This window comes from Arctopsyche grandis, chromosome 3, assembly GCF_051622035.1.
Source record: "Arctopsyche grandis isolate Sample6627 chromosome 3, ASM5162203v2, whole genome shotgun sequence".
NCBI lineage: Eukaryota > Metazoa > Arthropoda > Insecta > Trichoptera > Hydropsychidae > Arctopsyche > Arctopsyche grandis.
The window spans coordinates 3,797,403-3,816,834 of record NC_135357.1 but is presented as its reverse complement, the minus strand read 5'-3'; the positions used below and the strand labels follow the sequence as shown (position 1 = coordinate 3,816,834).

The 19,432-nt window shown below is 36.4% G+C and overlaps 1 protein-coding gene and 1 long non-coding RNA gene across 2 annotated transcripts in view; one reads left to right on the top strand and one right to left on the bottom strand.

Moving 5' to 3' along the window:
• The window catches only part of LOC143909787 (uncharacterized), a 279,264-nt gene that overhangs the window by 187,140 nt on the left and 72,692 nt on the right, over positions 1 to 19,432 (bottom strand). The gene's annotated exons all lie outside the window — the stretch shown is intronic.
• On the top strand, positions 5,970 to 13,522 carry Usp14 (ubiquitin specific protease 14). The gene is made up of 11 exons (XM_077427949.1): positions 5,970 to 6,129; positions 6,883 to 7,061; positions 7,146 to 7,253; positions 7,340 to 7,451; positions 9,698 to 9,977; positions 10,058 to 10,214; positions 12,324 to 12,389; positions 12,474 to 12,656; positions 12,728 to 12,860; positions 12,931 to 13,128; positions 13,199 to 13,522. Exons 1-11 carry the CDS (start codon positions 6,114 to 6,116, stop codon positions 13,294 to 13,296), a joined length of 1,530 nt encoding a protein of 509 aa, XP_077284075.1. The 5' UTR covers positions 5,970 to 6,113; the 3' UTR covers positions 13,297 to 13,522.

Here is a 19,432-nt window from a genome sequence, read left to right as displayed (position 1 = left end):
TGCTTTTTCCAGGAATCGGGGCGGTTTGGCTCTATTTACAAAGCTAGAGTAAAAAAAAAACAAAAAGGTTCGGCGAACCTTTAACAAAGCATTTACAACAATTGAAAAATAAACGGCGCGCTGTGGGTCCAGCCACTAGTATCAGGCAATGTCATCGAAAGCATAGCAACCCAAATGGTTGGATATTATTATTCTTGTAAAGTATGCTGTTTTATAAAAAGTAATAGAATGAGTGGAATTTTACATTCACCTTTATTTGAAAGAAAGGCTTTTAAATTGAAAAGTTCATTGCTAATAATATCAGATTTTGGATTCGCAGTTAGATTAATTTGAAGATCGGCTCTTTCCAGTACCGAGATTGTTTACAAAATACAAAAACCCCATATCTTTGAATATTCGTTTAATTGTTCGAATCTAAGATAATTCTTTTTGGATTATAATTTCACGTAATCAATTAGAATCTTCCAGCGATATATCGAAGCTGAATCTTTGGAAAATATCGAAAAAAGTTTGCGATGTTACAGAAGATTTCGCACCGTCGTATAGCACAAGATTTGATTTTGATTTTTAAATGCTTTTTATTATTACGAAATTATGTTCACAATACATCTTATATCTATTTTAATAGCTACTGATCTACTGATCATTTTCTATTTTACAATTTTAATTTAATTTGGTTAGTAATCACAGTATTATATTATTCTAATGTTAATCTAAAGCATAATAGGAAAAAGAGCTCAAAAACCTATTTACAATCCTTATAAATGTTCATAATACATTTAGCACAAGATTTAAATCGGGGCTACCACAGTAAAATGTTAATCATAATACAAAAAGGAATGCGCCTTCACCCAAATAAATAGAATTTGCCGAGTACAAATGTTTGAATTCAAAAAGTAGAGGCGCCTTTGGCGCTCTAATCTAATCCGTCTATCCTGGCTGAATTGGGCAGAACTGTGACTTTTAGTTATTCTCCCATTCCTCGTGGCCTCCGTTTCTTAAATTCACTGGATGGTACCATTGACATTTGTCACATCTCTCGTCATTTTCTGCACCACTTCCCAAGTTACGGAAGTCGCGACCATTTAGAGAGGTTGAGTTAGTTTGTTTAGTTATGAATTTTTTTTATTTATTTGTCTTTTCTTTATTTAAGTATTTTTAATTGTAAAATTTCATGTACTTTTTTCCTTTTGTCCTTTCTTAATCTTTTCAGCACACTCGTCGCTTTGGAGCAATCTGTTAGACGAGGGTGCTTGATTTATTGATGATGTATAATAAAATTAAATACTCGATATGAAATAAACATCATAGTATAGACCTGATGTATAATGGTACAAGTTCTCGCCGGAAAATTTGTGTCAACGAGTACCGTATGTGTCTTCAGATGTCGATTTTCGCAATTAAAAATTGTGTATATCAGATTAAGGTCGATTGTGTGTACCGATTGGAGTCGAGTACCGATTGTTTCTGAACGTGGTGTCACAGCAGTCAGTCCCAGTGGAAAAAAAACCGTTGCACAGTGTGTATGCGTGCTTCGTATCATTCTATCGTGGCGTGGGTGTGTTTGTGTGTCTGTGAGCTCGTGTTATGCTTGGAAGGTATTTGTGTCTGGGAAAATATAAATTTTATCGAGAATTCGATCCATTGATTGTGGATTCGCGTACTCAGAAGGCGGTGAAATTAATTCAACCGAGACAATTGCCGCGGCTCCGTTTAACTTTTACATTCCATCAACGAATCGCTTACGTTTCCATTATCATTTTGAAAATTGAATACATCAAGATATGCAAATCGTGTTTTCTTTAAGAAATGCACCTACCTATGTACACACTACGTAGATATTACGTAGCTACAGTTTTCTTTGTACCTTTTACCAATATCAGGCCTATTATTTTTGTTCGAGTATTGACAATAAGTTGGAAACGTGATGTTAAGTCAAAAATATATTATAAATTATCTATTTATTTACGAATATAGCCGGTGGACCCAAAACAATAATCAATACGTACATGATAAAGAGCTCAATAATTGCCGTCTCCGTGACGAGCCGGAATGTGAAATTACCGAAAACGCAAATATCGGAAGGCAAAGATCGAAAATCAAAAGATCTTAAGTCGAAAGATCAAAAAAAAAGGGTGCATGGTAAACGGTACATACTCACTTAATTTGCGTGAGCAGGATACAACAGGAACAAGAGGAACAGGCTTTTCCTCCCGTATTAATGTGCTCGCGCAAATTAAGTGAGTATGTACCGTTTACCATGCACCCTTTTTTTTATCTTTCGACTTGAGATCTTTCGATTTTCGATCTTTGCCTTCCGATATTTGTGTTTTCGGTCATATGTACCGTTTACCATGCACCCTTTTTTTATCTTTCGACTTGAGATCTTTCGATTTTCGATCTTTGCCTTCCGATATTTGTGTTTTCGGTCATATGTATCGTTTACCATGCACCCTTTTTTTATCTTTCGACTTGAGATCTTTCGATTTTCGATCTTTGCCTTCCGATATTTGCGTTTTCGGTAATTTCACATTCCGGCTCGTCACTGAGACCCCAATAATTGACCTGACTATATACAGCCAGCAGCATAGCTCGGTCGTTAAGCTACTGCCTAGCACCGATAGGCGCCGGGTTCGAACCCATGAGCTGACTTCGATTGAAAAGAATTTTTCTGAATACATCTGTAGTGCTGCTGGTCAGACTTGGATAGTTGTGACTCCAGGTCGATCGTTTCCTATCAGAGTTTGCCAATTTTCTCTGATTTCATTGTTGAAACGGTTCCCGATTAAAAAATTGGCTGAAAACCTTCCTACCTACTATGTCACCAGTATTTGAGCATGATTAATGTACAGTTAAATTTATGTACAATTCATAGATGTCTCGTTAATTTGCGAGTTTTCAGTGTCTTGTAATTGAACGACTTGTATAATAAAAATGCTGTATTGTTTGTAATTGGCCAGGAAGGCGCATTGGGGTTTACCTGTAAGGCCTTCCTGGTATAAAATGTAATAAAATAAAATTTAAAAAATAAAATATGTAATAGTAATAGGTAAGTATGTCGTTGAAGTTTTGTCTCGGATCTGCTCTAATCACGTACATACGTTGCTCTTGTCGTAAGCTACATATAATATGATGAGAACTTGAATATACATATGAAGACAATCTAATACAAGGCTTAGTAATTTAAACTATGGAAACTCCTATACTTCTATAGAGTAACAGTGAACAACAGCATCATTATTTAACAGAGCTAACATGTGATGTTTTTGCATGTCCGGTAAATGTTTGGCCTATTTACAAAAAAAATATTGTCTGGAAAAATTGGGGACAAAGCGAACGGGAAATGAAAAGAAAATGGAAAGCACTGCACACTATGTTGTTTTTTTTTTTCAACTTGAGGTCTGATCGCACTATACGGCCGTTGCAGCACGACACAACACGGCAAAGTTGATACAAAAGGCAACTCTGTCACGAGACGCGTAGTGCGTTATATCTCATACAATTTCATACAAAAAATATATGGCCGCACGCTGCCGTTCGTGTCGCAGACGCATAGTGCGGTCAGACCTTTAAGGACAATAAAAACTAAAAAGAAACTTAAGATTTATTTAAACAATTCATATTTACTTTTTCCGGAAGAGAATATTCCGGGTTTAATTTCATTGAAATCCTGCCACAGGACCAATATTATTTCCTTTTAAAATAATTGGCAAACCTTTCAATTTTAATATGTTTAAAGCATAGATATATTATTCTATATATATGATTTAAATCGTTCTCTTGGCAACTGTAACAGGTAAAGTTACATAATTGTAATCTCAACATAATCAATACATTTAAAAAAAAATTTAAGTTCTTCAAGGTCGCTCAATATTGGGAAAAGGTAAACTAACGACTCAAAAATATCTACATATACATATAATGTATAAATCTGTAAATCTTTTTATCCTATAAATTTTAAGTCCCATATTTTTCGGCCCGAGTGTAAATCGTAAGGGTTCGGCGTTTATTCCGCAAAAAGCGATCTCGAGCACGTCATTAAAATCTCGATCACGGAACATTTGGAACCCAAAAATCCATCAATCGAAAGCTATCCTCGGAAATATAACATTGTACTAACGAGAACTCCAGAGCCAGATATTCCGTATTCGCGATTTTTGTGGCAACGATTGTCGTGCGCGTGATCGCAATTTGCGCAATAATCCGTTTACCAAATCGCACACGCTACTCGACAATCCTGATTGTAAGTTAATAAATGTTCATATTCACTAATTGAACTAATAGTATAGACCAGGCCGACAACTTCCTTATCTATAGGGCAACGTGAAAAATAAAGCGACGCGGCAAACGTAAGTATTTCAATTTCTATCGATGAAAGCTTGCCCCCTCTTCACGTTGGGCCAACATCACAGTGCTGCCATCCATGTTAACATTAGGGGAGGTTATTGTTGTAAATAAGCTATTTAGTTTTGGATGGACGACGGGGGGAGAGAGTTTTACCGCACGCCACTGATATATACATATGTATACTAACCGTTTTTCATATGTATGCATGGTAAACGAACATTTTCGACTTTTTCACGTTCGACTTTTTCACGGTCACCCCCTGTCAGGCTATAGCCAATCATATAAATCAGCCGGTTGGATCACAGATTCTCTGGAATCACTCAAACTGTAAATTAAATCTATAACTAGAGACGTGACGTGAAAATATCGGGTGTACGCAGTACGAATGTTACTTTTAAAGTAAACAATCGGTTGGCCCGGCGATTTGCAGTCGGTCATTTTGTGATAAAAATGTGTATTTCCGATGCTATTCATGAATATATGAGCCGATTAATCGAGACAATTTTCCATAGGTGCTTATTTAAAAATGTATAAATCAGCAGAGAAATGTAATATTAATAGAAAGGGTCTACCTCACGGGACCGAAAGTGAAAAGCCCAAAAACGCATATAGGTCTGTTCATACTTAACAGCACTGCACGGCTTCAGCACTGCACGACTCCGTTTCAAATATGTCATTTTATAACATTTCTATTCATATCTACCTACACGTCGCGGTCACGTCACGTTCACAGCACTTTGGCCGAGTGCAAGGCAAAATCGGCTTACTTATACATTACAGGTCATGACGATACGGCGCAATATTGCTTGCGTCGTAGTGTCGAGTACTTACAATATGAATACATACACGTGCATTCGTAGCTACGCGTCAGAATACAAGTCAGCAAAAATGTTTCGGCGTTTATCGAACGAAAAATTATGTATAATCGCGTTTTTGTTGAAAGAAGAAGCTCAAGAAGGCAATACAAAAGCACGGAGGAGTTTTGATGTGCATCCCATGTTAAAAAATAGAAAAACCGAAGGAGAGTTTTGGACACTGTATAAGGAGCTTGTGGATGATGAACAAATTTTTTTAAATATTTTTTTAATATTTGCGCCAAAACCATGTCGAAAGATTGAACAGCTGTCAACTGTCACTATCGATAATTGGTCCAAAACAGCAAAGCGGCAGACTCATGGCACGTAATTCGCGTGTATATTTCCACGATGGCCAAAAAAACGGATACGATACGTTGACGGATGTTGCTGTAAGGTATGAACAGGAAATGTCGGGTACTGCTGTAAGCCTGCCGTGGCGTAAACGTGACGGTTGGTATGAATATACCCATACAAAATGTACCAAAGAATACTTTTCGTACGGCCGGATACCTGCTAAAGTCGGTACGTGCTGACTAGGTATGAACAGACCTTATATCGGAAGGCAAAGATCGAAAATCGAAAGATTTTAACATTCGTTGCGGTGACGGTCACTCATGTATCGTTTTAATATTTTTTCATCAAAATCGATATCAAACAACATTTAAACACTTTCTTATTTGATATTGAGTATTTTAAAGCATTTTAAGCATTGACCGATCATTTTCCGGGGCTTCTTTTATATGTTGCACAATGTGAGACAAGGCCGGTTGTGATTTGCTTAGGACCGGCGCAGCGAGTTGTGTCTGTCGGTCATCGTAGTGTCGGCTGAGAGCGAGTTGTTTGGTCCGCCGGGGCCGAATTTCTTCGCTGAAAACATCCTGAAACCGGAAGAAGCGTCACACACCGACCATGCCGTCTTTCACAGGTGAATTTCCGGTTGAACCGCACAAACGACCGATGACCGGTCTCGACCGGCGCATAGGTTATGTCAAACTGTAATGTCATCGTCGCCGACCAAACAACAACGCATACAACCATTACCATTTTTTATTCATTTCAATTTTACGAAACTTTTCATTATTTATGATATATATATTAGCACGTATTTTTTATTCGCTTACTATTAAGTATATATAATTTAAATCGACTTTACTTTCCACTCTTGTAATATAAAGAAAAACTCGCATGGATTTGTATCACCTTATTTATAAAGTAACAGCTTTCTTTCGAAACACTTTCTATGGTCTACTTTGGAAACTTTTTTTTTTTTTTTTTTTTTTAAATGCTTTTTATTATTACGAAATTATGTTCACAATACATCTTATATCTATTTTAATAACTACTGATCTACTGATCATTTTCTATTTTACAATTTAATTTAATTTGGTTAGTAATCATAGTATTATATTATTCTAATGTTAATCTACAGCATAATAGGAAAAAGAGCTCAAAAACCTATTTACAATCCTTACTTTGAAGACATAAATAGTATTAATAGCAAGTGAAATATATAGTATACTTTATTTGCCGAGTCATTCACTTTAATCTAAGCTCTCAGTTAATTATACAAATAAGCAGTCATTCTGTATGTCTATTTTAGTAGTGGTCACCTCTGTATTATTACATTATATATATTACGGTGATTCATTCAATTAAAATGTGTCGTCTTTCGTTTCAGTGAAAGTCAAATGGGGCAAAGAACTATATCAAGGAGTCGAAGTAAACACAGACGAACCACCAATATTATTCAAAGCTCAGATCTTCGCCCTGACCGGAGTCCAACCCGACAGACAGAAGGTCATGTGCAAAGGTGCTACGTTAAAAGACGAAGAATGGGGCAACGTAAAGCTCTCTAATGTGCGTATTAAACAAAAAAGAAAAACAAATTCACATTGTACATAAATGTATGTTAATTTTAATTCAATTCAACACATTCTCCAGGGAGCCATGATCCTAGTGATGGGTAGTAAAGAAGAAGATGTTCCCGTAGAGCCTGCAGAGAAACCTGTCTTCGTCGAAGACATGACTGAGACTGAATTAGCTTCTGCGGTATATATACACACATGTACACTTCATATGAATTTAGTTTACATTCATTATTGTCTATTATGCTCATGCTTATATTATTTCTTCAGTTGGATTTGCCCGGAGGCCTCGTCAATTTGGGCAACACTTGTTACATGAACGCCACGGTTCAATGTCTGAAGACTGTGCCGGAACTTAGAGATTCGCTTAAGAAATTTGAACGTAAGAGTCCGCCATTATTTATGAAATCTAATTTTTTATGTATATAGAGCGGCGTTTCTCAACCTTTTTAACCCTTTGCCCGTGGCAATAAATATAGCGAACAAACCCTGTACGCGGCACCTTTTTTGCAGATTTGGCAATCGAGTTTTCGACCTTAAATACAGATTTTAATATTTACTCAAGTAACCAGATATGTTAATCAACACATAAAGTATTATTTTAAACAATAAAATACATAATATATCTAGTAGTTTTGGCTTAATTGTCAAATAATTATTCTTCATACAATTGAGACGTATCGTCGCCATTGTTCAACAGACGTGACGTCACATAAACGAGGTTTCAGTATGGCTCCACAAAAAACTAATTTTGACTGGTATATATTCATTTTAAGCTAATTGAATAGATGGCATTCAACTCTCAGTAATATATTCAACCAATTTTGAACCTTAAAACAGTTGAAATAGACGCATATAAGGCTCAAAATCCCGTCCAAAGTTCAGAAATTCTATGGAAGACAGCCGCGCTACAGACTTGTTGCCCAAAGCTTCCATAGAAGACGGCCGCGGGCAAACGGTTAAGACCGTGGCCCCCTTTTGCGTTTAATATTTTTCTATATTTGATATAAATATGTAGTATATATACATAATTACAAATTTTAACATACATACATACATAATGTATGTTTTTAAACACAATAAGTTTTAAATTGAAAGTAATAAATTAACCACTTTAATCGCCATAATCGCACAGGTGCCCTCTCTTTCGTGTTTAAGGTCTGACCGCACTGTGCGTCAATCGAACGATACGACACTTCACAACAGTACGCGACCAAATATTGTTTGTATGAAATTGTATGAGACATCACGCACTACAGAGTTGCCTTTTGTATCAACTTTGTCGCGTCGTGACATGTCGTAGCCGTCGACTGACGCATAGTGCGTTCAGACCTTTAAGGCTATGATTAGAAATTCATTTTGGTTACTTCACAGTGACATATAAAAAAAATATCCTGTGGATACTAATGAAATTGAAAGAAGTCTATACTTTTCCTTAGTTTGTTATATATTCAAGAGGTAGTGTCAAGGGTTGGCACTAGAGCTTCCAAGCCGGCTTAAACCGAAACCGAAAAACCGGCTTTTTCACCATTTTTCAAAAAACCGGAAACCGGCTTTTTAAGGTTTTGTTAAATTAATGTTTTTTTCCTCAAAACTAACAATTATGAATTTCAAATTTCTATGAAAGATCAAAAAAAATGTAAAAATGCTCTTAGGTTAGGCTTATATTTCTTTGAACAAAAAAAAAGGTACAGCACTTAGCGGTTTCTTTGAGATTTAATAATGGACACAAACCAATAAAATATTATTGAAAGTAGTTTCAATAATATTTTATTGGTTTTATTGAAGGCACTCAAAATCCTCCTCGTTTTCCTCACATATTTGTCAAAAAAGGCGATCTCGAAGTGGATTTGATTTAATGAAATTTATTGTTTTTATTATAATATTAAGAGACTCATGTCAACGCCTTCCCAACCTCATCTAAAAAAATATTTGGCACATCTCTTTTCAGATATGCGGTAAATCCTCGATATTTGCCAACCGTTGAAGCAGCCTCATCGGTTGCACAAGCTAGTATATTTTCCGAAATGCAAACGTATATTCAGTTTGATGACAAATATAACATTTAAGGTCTTCTTTCGATGTTATTTAAATATAAAAATTTTATAATTTTATTCTGACTGTGCTTCCCTTAGAGCTCGTTATGCCTCCCCAAAAGTAGAAACTTGGTTTGTGCCTTCCTTGAGAGAGTCTGGGCCTCGCGAGGGGGCTATTTGGACCCAGGTTGAGAAACGCTGATATAGATCATCCTTATCCACTGCTAAATGAAGGCTTCTTCAACGCCCTACGTTCATCTCTGATCTGAACCACACTTGTCAAGTTAACCCTACTTCGTCCATTCATCTCATTCATGACCTTTCTTGCATCCTTCTAGCCACACGACCCACCCACTGCCATTTCATTCGTTCTATTATATCATATCTCTCATCTTTCTGCTTCGTTTTCTGTCTGTCATTACACTGATCATGCAACATCCTATGCTTCTCTGACTAAAAACATACATGCATACATACATTGGAATTTGGACGATGCCCAATTTTTACATTACACCACAACTGGAAATTTTTACAACATACATCATTGTACACTCCGTTTTTAAAGATTATCTAATTGAATAAATGTATGTAGTTGCACACAACGAGGGTCCGACGTCTTCGCTGGTAGGTGCGCTGCGTGATACTCTCCAAATCATGGAGAAGTCGACGCAGATTCCGCCGTTTGCGTTGTTGGCCTCGTTGCACGCCGCCATTCCTCGTTTCAAGGAGCGCGAGCCGGCTGGCCACGGCGGAGCTGGTGGAAGTATGGGAGGTGGAGGCGGAGGACTTGCACAGCAAGATGCCAACGAGTGTTGGACCGAAATGGTGCGCATACTCCAACAGAAATTGCCGACGTTAGAAGGAACCAATAAGTAGAGTTTCTCGCACGCTTACAAGTAGTAGTCGGTTTTGTTTTATTTGTGCTGATTTTTCTCTTCGTCTTTTGTTACAGGACTGTAATCGATCAATACTTTGGCGGGAAATTAGATGTAGAAATGAAATGTGCCGAGTCGGAGGACGAGCCGATCTCTAATAGCGATGAAAGTTTTTTGCAATTGAGCTGTTTTATATCTCAAGACGTTAAATACTTACAATCCGGATTGAAATCGGTAAATATATATAGAATTTCTATACACAGCAGTACCCCATTTATATGACAGACAATAGAACATGTTTACACAATCATACGTACATATATATTATATGTAGTTTTGCCTAATGGAACTCACCTTCATAGGCAATATTTTTCATATTTTTATAGGTTGTGGCTATTTGCAGGTACTATATCTGCGACAGGCGCAAAGCCTTCTGCGCATGTGCGTAAACTGTCACTGTCAGCGTGTTTACTGATAAAATTTTGTTTTAAACCTCTTAAAAATTTAGTTCGAACTCGCAAAGTGACGTAGTATGAACGATTGATTAAACATATAAGATTAAAATAATGAACGATTGATTAACCCTTTGGCTGCTATGAGGTTTTTCAATGTCCAAGCGAAAAATGCTAACATTTGTAATTACTTAATAAAAAAATAAATATAATATTTTTTTTTACATACTTCGCCGAACGCGCGTAATTTTTGTAATACTTTATATACATTTTTAAGAAGCAGTTGTGGACTCGCGGTCTCTCTTTCTGTCTTGCTTTTACATGCGTGCGTGCGAAAGAGATACCTACATACATATATACACTAAATAAGTTTTGACGATTGTTTTCCGACGCATTATTTTTTTCAATAATCTATTTTTAGACATCGATGTATCTTTACAACATGCGATACATTTGAAACAGGTAGCGGTCTTTCTCTCTTTCTTTCTTGGTTTTAATTGTGTACGTGTGAGCGAGACACACAAGGATGCGAAGTTTCAAATAATCAAATAATTTTTCAACTATATAATTGAAAGCGGATTTCTATTGTTTTTTGTTACTATTCCATTTATTTTAACTCTGCAAAATGATAACGGACAGTGAAAATGACGAAAGTGAAATAATAGCTCCTCGCCGAGGAACTCGACAAATCAGCAGCTCTACTGATTCTGAAAATGAATTTATCGACAATAATCAATTCCCAAGTAATAACTCCTTATATGACTTTGACAACGAACCCGAAATTGACATTGATAATGAACCCGTAATTGACTTGATGAACCCGAAATTGAAGAGCTTTTATTTAAAAAATTGATAAATATTTATAAAGCTTGATTGAAAAATAAATATAAATACGTATATAAAAAAATGTTTCGTGCCGCTGATGCGCTGGTGGCTCACAGAAAGTATTGAAATACGACAATTAATGACGACAACAACGATCGTCGTCGCAATCTTCGCCGATTTTAAAACAACGATTTATCGTTGTTGTAGCAGTCAAAGGGTTAAACAAGTCTAGCGTACATTAAATGCAAGAAATTATAATCGGATTATAAGTTCACGCGCATGCGCAGAAGGCTTTGCGCCTGTCGCAGATATAGTACCTGCAAATAGTCACAACCATTTTTATAACCAGCGGCGTTGACTAGTGGTTAGCATAGTATGCTTTCGAGCAGATTGGTCACGGGTTCAAATCCCACTAGAGTCCCGCTGCTGGTCAGATTTTGGTTTGTGACTGACTCCAGGTCGATCATTTCTTATCCGAGTTTGCCATTACATATTGTTGCGTAGGGGTGGGTGGAGGATCCAAATGAAAGGCAAAAGTCGCTTCACAGTATTTTTTGGATGATTAAGGAGGTCCACGCGCAACCAGCACTCGTTCCAGAATGATCTGATATGGCCTAAGTACCTCCTTATGAAGGGCAAGCCGCTCACTACAGCTTCCTTGATCCGTTTGTTTCTCCATTGCTTAGGCATTAGTAGTCTCACAGTCTCACGCTTTCGTCCCGATTCTGGGAACTAGCGTTTGGCCTAATCCGAGGGTCTCCATTGTCCACTTCCGAATGCACTTTAGGCGGCGTAGAATCCCCGAATGCACTTAACCAGCAGCTCCTCTTTCCCCATATTACAATAGTATATGTTGTATGTGAGTTTTTTTTGTGTATTTCTTTGCTGAATGTATTATCATATTAAATAGATAATTCTAGAAATGTGATAAAAGTTCAGGTATATGTATATTTTCATTGAAATAACCTCAATACATAAATATCATTGAAACGGGGTATTTGTTGTTGTATACAATTGTTCATGATAGCTCAGAATAGATAGCTTCAAGTTTAATTACTGTTTACAGAAAATGCAAGAACAAATAACAAAGATGTCATCGGTATTAGAAAGAGATGCTGTTTTTACTAAAACGGTTGGTATTCATTTGTATCAATCAAGCTTTACGTTTTTATTATAATATTTGTTGTTTCATTGTATAAAATGTTTCGTATTGCAGTCAAAATTAAGTCGACTTCCCGCCTATTTGACTGTGCAATTTGTCAGATTTTACTATAAGGAAAAAGAAGCAATTAATGCCAAAATATTAAAAGATGTAAAATTCCCATTAGATTTGGACGTATATGAATTATGTTCGCCGAAACTACAAGAGAAATTAATGCCAATGAGATCAAAGTTTAAGGTTTATTGTTAATTCTTCAATTTCACACACTCTTTATGTAGAGTTATTTCAATATTATTATAAATGTGTAGATAAAAGACGACGCCAAAGTCGAGGAAGCTCTAGCCGGTAAAGAAAAAGAGAAGGAAAACAAGGGAAAAATGCCAATGATCGTCAAAAAAGATGATAAACTAAAAAAATATGCACCATTCTCATTCGATGACGGTTTGTACCGCAATCAAGCTCAAAATAAACGATATTCGAATGTCGTTATCTAACTTTAGTCCTCTCGCAGATGTTGGCAGTAACAACAGTGGTTTTTACTCGTTACAAGCCGTGTTGACTCATCGCGGCAGATCCTCATCCAGTGGTCATTACGTAGCCTGGGTGCGTTGGAACAGCGCTCAAAAGTCTGATCAGCACTGGCTCAAATGCGACGACGATGACATCACACCCGTCACCGACGACGACGTCCTGAAATTATCTGGAGGAGGTTATTATCCACTTCGAACCCTTCAAAGTGTATTTATTCCCATGTATACAACATTTTGTTTCGCTTTCAGGTGACTGGCATTGTGCGTACGTTTTGTTATATGGACCGAGGAGGTTGGAAGAAGACTCGGACGATGCATCAACGTCGAACAAAATGGACACCGCATAGTGTTCCGCTCGATCGCAAGAATGTGCTTTCTGAATTTATATATAACTTATCAAATCTCTGGGCACAATGTGTTCCGACTTGAGTCAATTCCGAGTAACGTTTTCGTTACGAACGTGTTGCTGAAAATTTGTTATATGTTGCATTTTCTGTTGAAAATTTAATAATATCCATATTATTTATAAGATATATTTCATTGATTAATTATTAAATGCTTTCAAGTATGTTTACTTTATTTTTTTACAACCTATAAAAATATTGTTGCGTGGACGTGAAGAGGGGGCTTCCAGGATCGGAGAGAAAGACGCAGGAGCGTTGTAGAAGTTGTTAATTGGTCTGCTCTCGTCGGCGCTCCAGGTCGGAATTTATTTTATTTATTTATTTTTATTTTACAAATATACCAGGAAGGCTTAACAGGTAAACCCCAAATGCGCCTTCCTGGTCCACATAATTATTACATAGATACATGTAAATCTAAATAATATCTGACATCTATGGTCAGTATACATATATTACAAACATCGTATTAACCTTTCCACCGCGTACGACTACTATACATGTCCTAGCGAACATGCCCTCAGCGCACGAGACACGCTTAGATGTCTTGGAAGTTCCAACCTGTATAAGAGCTGTCTATTGTGTTAAAATTTTATAACTTGGTTGAAAATATTACTAAATGTATACTTTACCAAATTCAATAGATGGCAGTAGTCAAAAAAAATAAATATAGGTTGTAAAATTCAAAAAAATATTACAACCTATATTTATAGTCGAAAACGCGATAACAAAATCCGCAAAAAAGCAGCCGCGTTCAGGGCATGTTCGCTAAATTTGGTGACGCGGGCAAAGGGTTAATACGATAAATAACGAAGAATAACTTTCATGGAACAATACGAATTTTATATTCGATAAACAACCACAGAGACATCTATGGTGAGCAATATGGCAATAATCGTTTCAATGAAAATCAGAAAAATTGGCAAATTCTGATAAGAAACGATCGATCTAGACAAATCAAGGTCTGGCCAACAGCGAGACTTAGCGGGGAATCGAACTCGTAACATCAAGTACGAAATAATTCAACATTCACCACTAGACCACGCTGCTGGTTATGAATGGTTTCCAGGCCGAGAGCGCCCCATATTTACACCCGTTTGGGCTCAACAACTATTGGTCGATGAGTCAGACGATCCCATTGGCCGTTGCATACGGCTCATTCATTCGTAGAGGCCATTTAGGCGGGAACGAGAAATCAGGTGATCTGCGCTAGTAAACCATCGGTCCACAAGCGCCACTCACCTAATCTCTACGTTACAATATGAAAGGTTTCTTGAATTTGATGATGGAACAATCTTCAGTTGCTAGACTTTGCTCCCACTAAGGTTTTTTTACCTTCCAACACATCCAATGCGGAAACCATTCTTCAGATATTCTAAGACTTGATTAAAATCTCTCCACATATAAGATAAATGGATCAATTTTTGAAGATACCTGATATCTATAATATATAAATGTTCCCCCTCATGGGCGAAAACACACTGAGTGGTACGTGGTATGTGTTTTTTTTAGTTACTTTTAAACATGCGAATAAAACGCAGCAACCCCTAGCTCATATACGTGGTACACAGTCCCAAAAATAACCCCCTGGAGTGTTTTCGGTGATATTTTATCCTTGCTTGACAGCGATCGATAATGGTGAATCCTATATTTGCATTTAAACCAAAATATAATCCCTGTAAATGTATCCATATTTTAATAACAGTGGATTATTAAGTGACTATTTTTTATATGTTCTCTTCTACATACATACATATGTATGAATGTACTCATTTACATACATTATAATTTAATTAAAAATATTTTTTTCGTAATTTCTTCATTAATTCTTAGCCTTTGAATGCTGACCAACGCCGATCGGCGTTTTTACAAGTTTATGGGCCTGAAAAACGCCGATAGGCGTATTTTGAGCATGTACAAAGTAATCAAGAATTCTACACGCTAAGCCTTTCCAGTTAGCATTGAACATGGGTCGTGTAATCCTTGCCAATGTTTATAAAGACTGGTTTACACCGGAATTTCTGAATTTATAACCAAAGCAGAATTTCTCGATGGAAATCCCAAACTGCTGAGTATTTTAGATTGTGGCTTGGCATTTAGATTATGAGCATCACATTTTAACAAAAATGTAGAAGATTGAACTAGTTTTGGAAAAATACGTTGATTAATAGACTTCTTTTGTTTATTTTACATATATTGTTGAAAGATATGTTAGAAAGTCTAAACACACCTTTACAAAACGTGAAATCCTCGACGGTATTTAGGGTTTGTTTGGATTAGCTACAATTTTTATACCTGCTTTCTATTGAATTTCTAAATAATTCTAGTTGGAAATGTTGGCGAAATTTTCAGCGTGGCGGGCTTTCAACCGAAAAGACGTCAGCACTCAAAAGGGCTAAACTTCTTTTTTTTTGATCGTTCGAAATAGTAAATGTCTCGATCTGTAATTTTGGAAGTCTGGCGACCCCGGTGGTACTGGTGAGCCAAAGAACGTGACTTCCCATACCATTCAGTGTGTTTTCGCCCTAATGGTTTCCATCACTCCCTTACCATGAGCCTGTAAAGCAGGGAAGGTATGTTGACCGTATCCCGGCCTAACGAAACACATGTTGTGTAGTTTGTAAGAGGATCGTTTATTTTTGTTCAATTGTTACAATGGTTATTGTATGTACGAAGAGGTTGAGCTTCGGAGAAGTGAGCTGCTGGTTGAACTCCAGAGGTTCACTCTGGTGTTGGGAGCTGGTGCGTCGCTTTATATACGTTCTGGCTTGAAGCGTGCCGCGTGCGGATGCTTTGTCTTCGTTTCCAGGACACGTGTGTTGGGGACACGTGCTTTATAGCTATGGGGTCAGCGCCAGGACGTCGTTCGTTTGAGAATGCGGGCATGTGCCACGTGTAAACGACTTTTCAGGACATGTGCTGTGGCTGCCTGATGACATCACTGTTGGGTTTCGTTCGTTTTACGATCGAGCGATGAACTCTTTCTTCTGGAATGGTCGAAGGGGACGTTGCCCTTGATTTATGCATGTTTGTACAGGATCGATGATGAGATCACTGGTTTTGATTCGTAATAGCACAAGTCGTGCTATATTCCTACAAGCCTGACACTGAGAATCCAAAATTCTGGGCTGGACTTCTTATTAATAAAAAAAGCCATACGCTGAATCTTTTCCATAATACGCTGACAATATTTTTTATATTATATTTTGTATACACAATTACTTTTGTTCATTTGTTTATTTTTATTTGTTTTATTTACATACCCAATTATGCCCACCTTTAAATCATTGGAATATTTCTTTTGGGGATTATTATTCGGAATTCTGACCTATGTAGGTTTTATTGATAGACTCGACATACAGTTATGGGTTCGAATCTCCGTTGGCTTGACCGTTGCAATTTTTCTAGGTTCAATTTCAGATGATTAAATGCATACTGTATGAAACTGATTGAAATTAACGTGCGCATTAATCCTCAGCACTCGGCAACACATTCTCCATACAATTTCGATGCATATCAGCTCTGGTTGTGCCATCATTCTGCAGCAATGCCGGAAAGAACATATTGCACGCTCTAATACTCACTTACCTCGTCACAGGTTACACGCCACAATAATTAGCAATACACAGATATACAAAATAGATTTAAATAAACACATTTCAGGACCTGTCAACAACATGGTGGAGAACACTCATGAAATCGTACGAATAATAACTTGCAGCTCTTCGCTGAATTACAACTTTACAAAAGCCAAACTTGATCTGATGATGAATCCGTTCGTAGCTGCCACGTTGAAAATGAAACCAGACCTTGCAGAAATTAACGACACGCTCAAGTATTCTAAATTTTTATATATAGAGTACATATTATTATACATGGGTATATTCACTAATTCAGATATATAATATAGATCCATTGATGGTTTAATTACACCCATCACGGCTGAAATTGAAAGCAACGGAACGAATAAAGATTTCTCTCGCTCGTGTGTTATTATCTTATTACATTAAAAAATATGTCATTCATTTATATTTTGATTGAACTTTTGATAAATGTTTTTTAGCTCTTCTATTGAATCTGACAAATATGAACGAAATTATGTTGCAAAAGTGGAAAGCAAATGTAATTCTATAGTAAAAAAAGGTTGTGTATTTAAAATTAACACTGCAATATATATGTATTACTCCTTTCTATATTGTAAATACCTCTCTATGTTGTAAAGCTTTGACCAAGTGTGAGAAGATATTCGCCGAGGGATATGACAAGTGTTTTAAAAAGGTGTTTTGGATAGCCGGTGTGTTATTCTGCTGGCCGATGGAGTTGGGAGTTGTGTGCAACTTAGTAGATCTTTTGGGCACCGGAAATATGTGTGATGCTTCCAAAAGTGTCTGTTAACATTACAATAAAATCACTTATACCCTATCATTCAGACCACAAAGATGTAATTTATAAATTCTAGATTGATCCGTCACTGGGTCAACATTACGAAGAACTCTTGAACCGATCCAAGTCTTTCAATGAAGACTTTCAAAACGCCAATCTGACGTACAAGATGAGGAATGGTACTGAACAAATGTTGCAATTCTACGATACAAAGGAGACGACTAAAAATTTAGTTGAGGCTGTTTTGAAGCGAAAAGCTATTGTAGAATGTATGTATATTTGAATTAGAATCATATACATTCCTATAAATACACCGTCAATGTTTGTTATTGATTAAAAATAGTTATACAAGTGTTTCATCTAGAAAAAGGGTAGATTAAATTAATACTTTGAAAAAATACAATCTTGAATTATGGTCTCTTCCAAGAAGAAAGCATCTGCCAGCAGAATAGACTAGTGGTTAGCATATAATGCTTTGAACAAAGTGGTCACGGGTTCAAATCCTACTGATTTCTGGATTTGTGACTCCAGGTCGATCGTTTCCTGTCAGAGTTTGCCAATTTATCTGATTTTCATTGAAACGGTTCCGAAAAATTAGCAACCTTACCCATTTTCTTTCAAATCTCAAGTTGTCAGCAATCTCAAATTTCGCCGAATTGTATAAAATGCTGCAAATTTACAAATTTGACCATAGATGTCTCTGTGGATGTTAATTGATATGCATTTACTTTGTATAATATATTTAAATAGCACTTGTATGAAATGAACAATGTTTCTGGCCAGGAAGGTGTATTGGGGTCACCTGTTAGGCCTTCCTGGTATCAATTAAGAAATAATAAATAATAAATCAGGACGATAAGAAGTATTCTGTACTGCAAACTAATAAGAAGGCATAAACTACAGTACTATTATATACCATCTGAGAGGAAAACTAACCAGATAGAAGATTCTTGGGGGGAGACGATGGCCAATAAATATAATATTGGCCGTCTATTCAAGAATTGTTACTTAAAATCATAATTTAATCTTCTAAAAGTGAATAAAGTAACAAATACTTACACAATTTCATACAATACATGTAATTTTAGATGTACTACAAGTATTGCATATAATATTTGCAATTCTATTTTTGAAATTGATACTAGTTGCTCAAAACTATCACGATAACTATCGCAAACATTTGAACTTTGACAACAAATACGTCACGTATTATTTTTGCAAGATTGACGAAAGGCGAAAAGTGAAAGAAAAGTCATCTTTGCTACCGATGAATAAGGTATTTTTAATAAATACGTATAGTTTCGCGTAACATTTTGATACATTCCATTGTGTATTGATAGATTGAAAGAAATAAAACATTATATGCAAACATTTCACTATTGACAAACGTTGGTCGTGTGAAAATCTTAACAAACATCCTAAAAGCCATATCAAACATGCTGATGCCTACTGTAATCATTTTATTAGACAGATTCTTCTACGAAATACTATGCATCATAAGAAAACATGGCGAAATAGAATATTATGATGTGGGATCACACAATGTTTCCGTGAAGGTAGACTACTTCTAGTAAACTACTTCTTGATCTCATGACTCTCTCTACAGAAGTATGTGCATATTTATTCTAGATCAAAGGAAGCGGCACGATGGCATCATTGGTCAAATCGATGATTGCAGAATTCAATCAAACATCCAATA

Excerpts from the sequence above, each read along its gene's own strand:
- Usp14 (XM_077427949.1), top strand. Across the intron at positions 7,062-7,145 it reads GCAACGTAAAGCTCTCTAAT|GGAGCCATGATCCTAGTGAT; the intron begins GTGCGTATTAAA and ends CACATTCTCCAG. Across the intron at positions 10,215-12,323 it reads TACAATCCGGATTGAAATCG|AAAATGCAAGAACAAATAAC; the intron begins GTAAATATATAT and ends TACTGTTTACAG.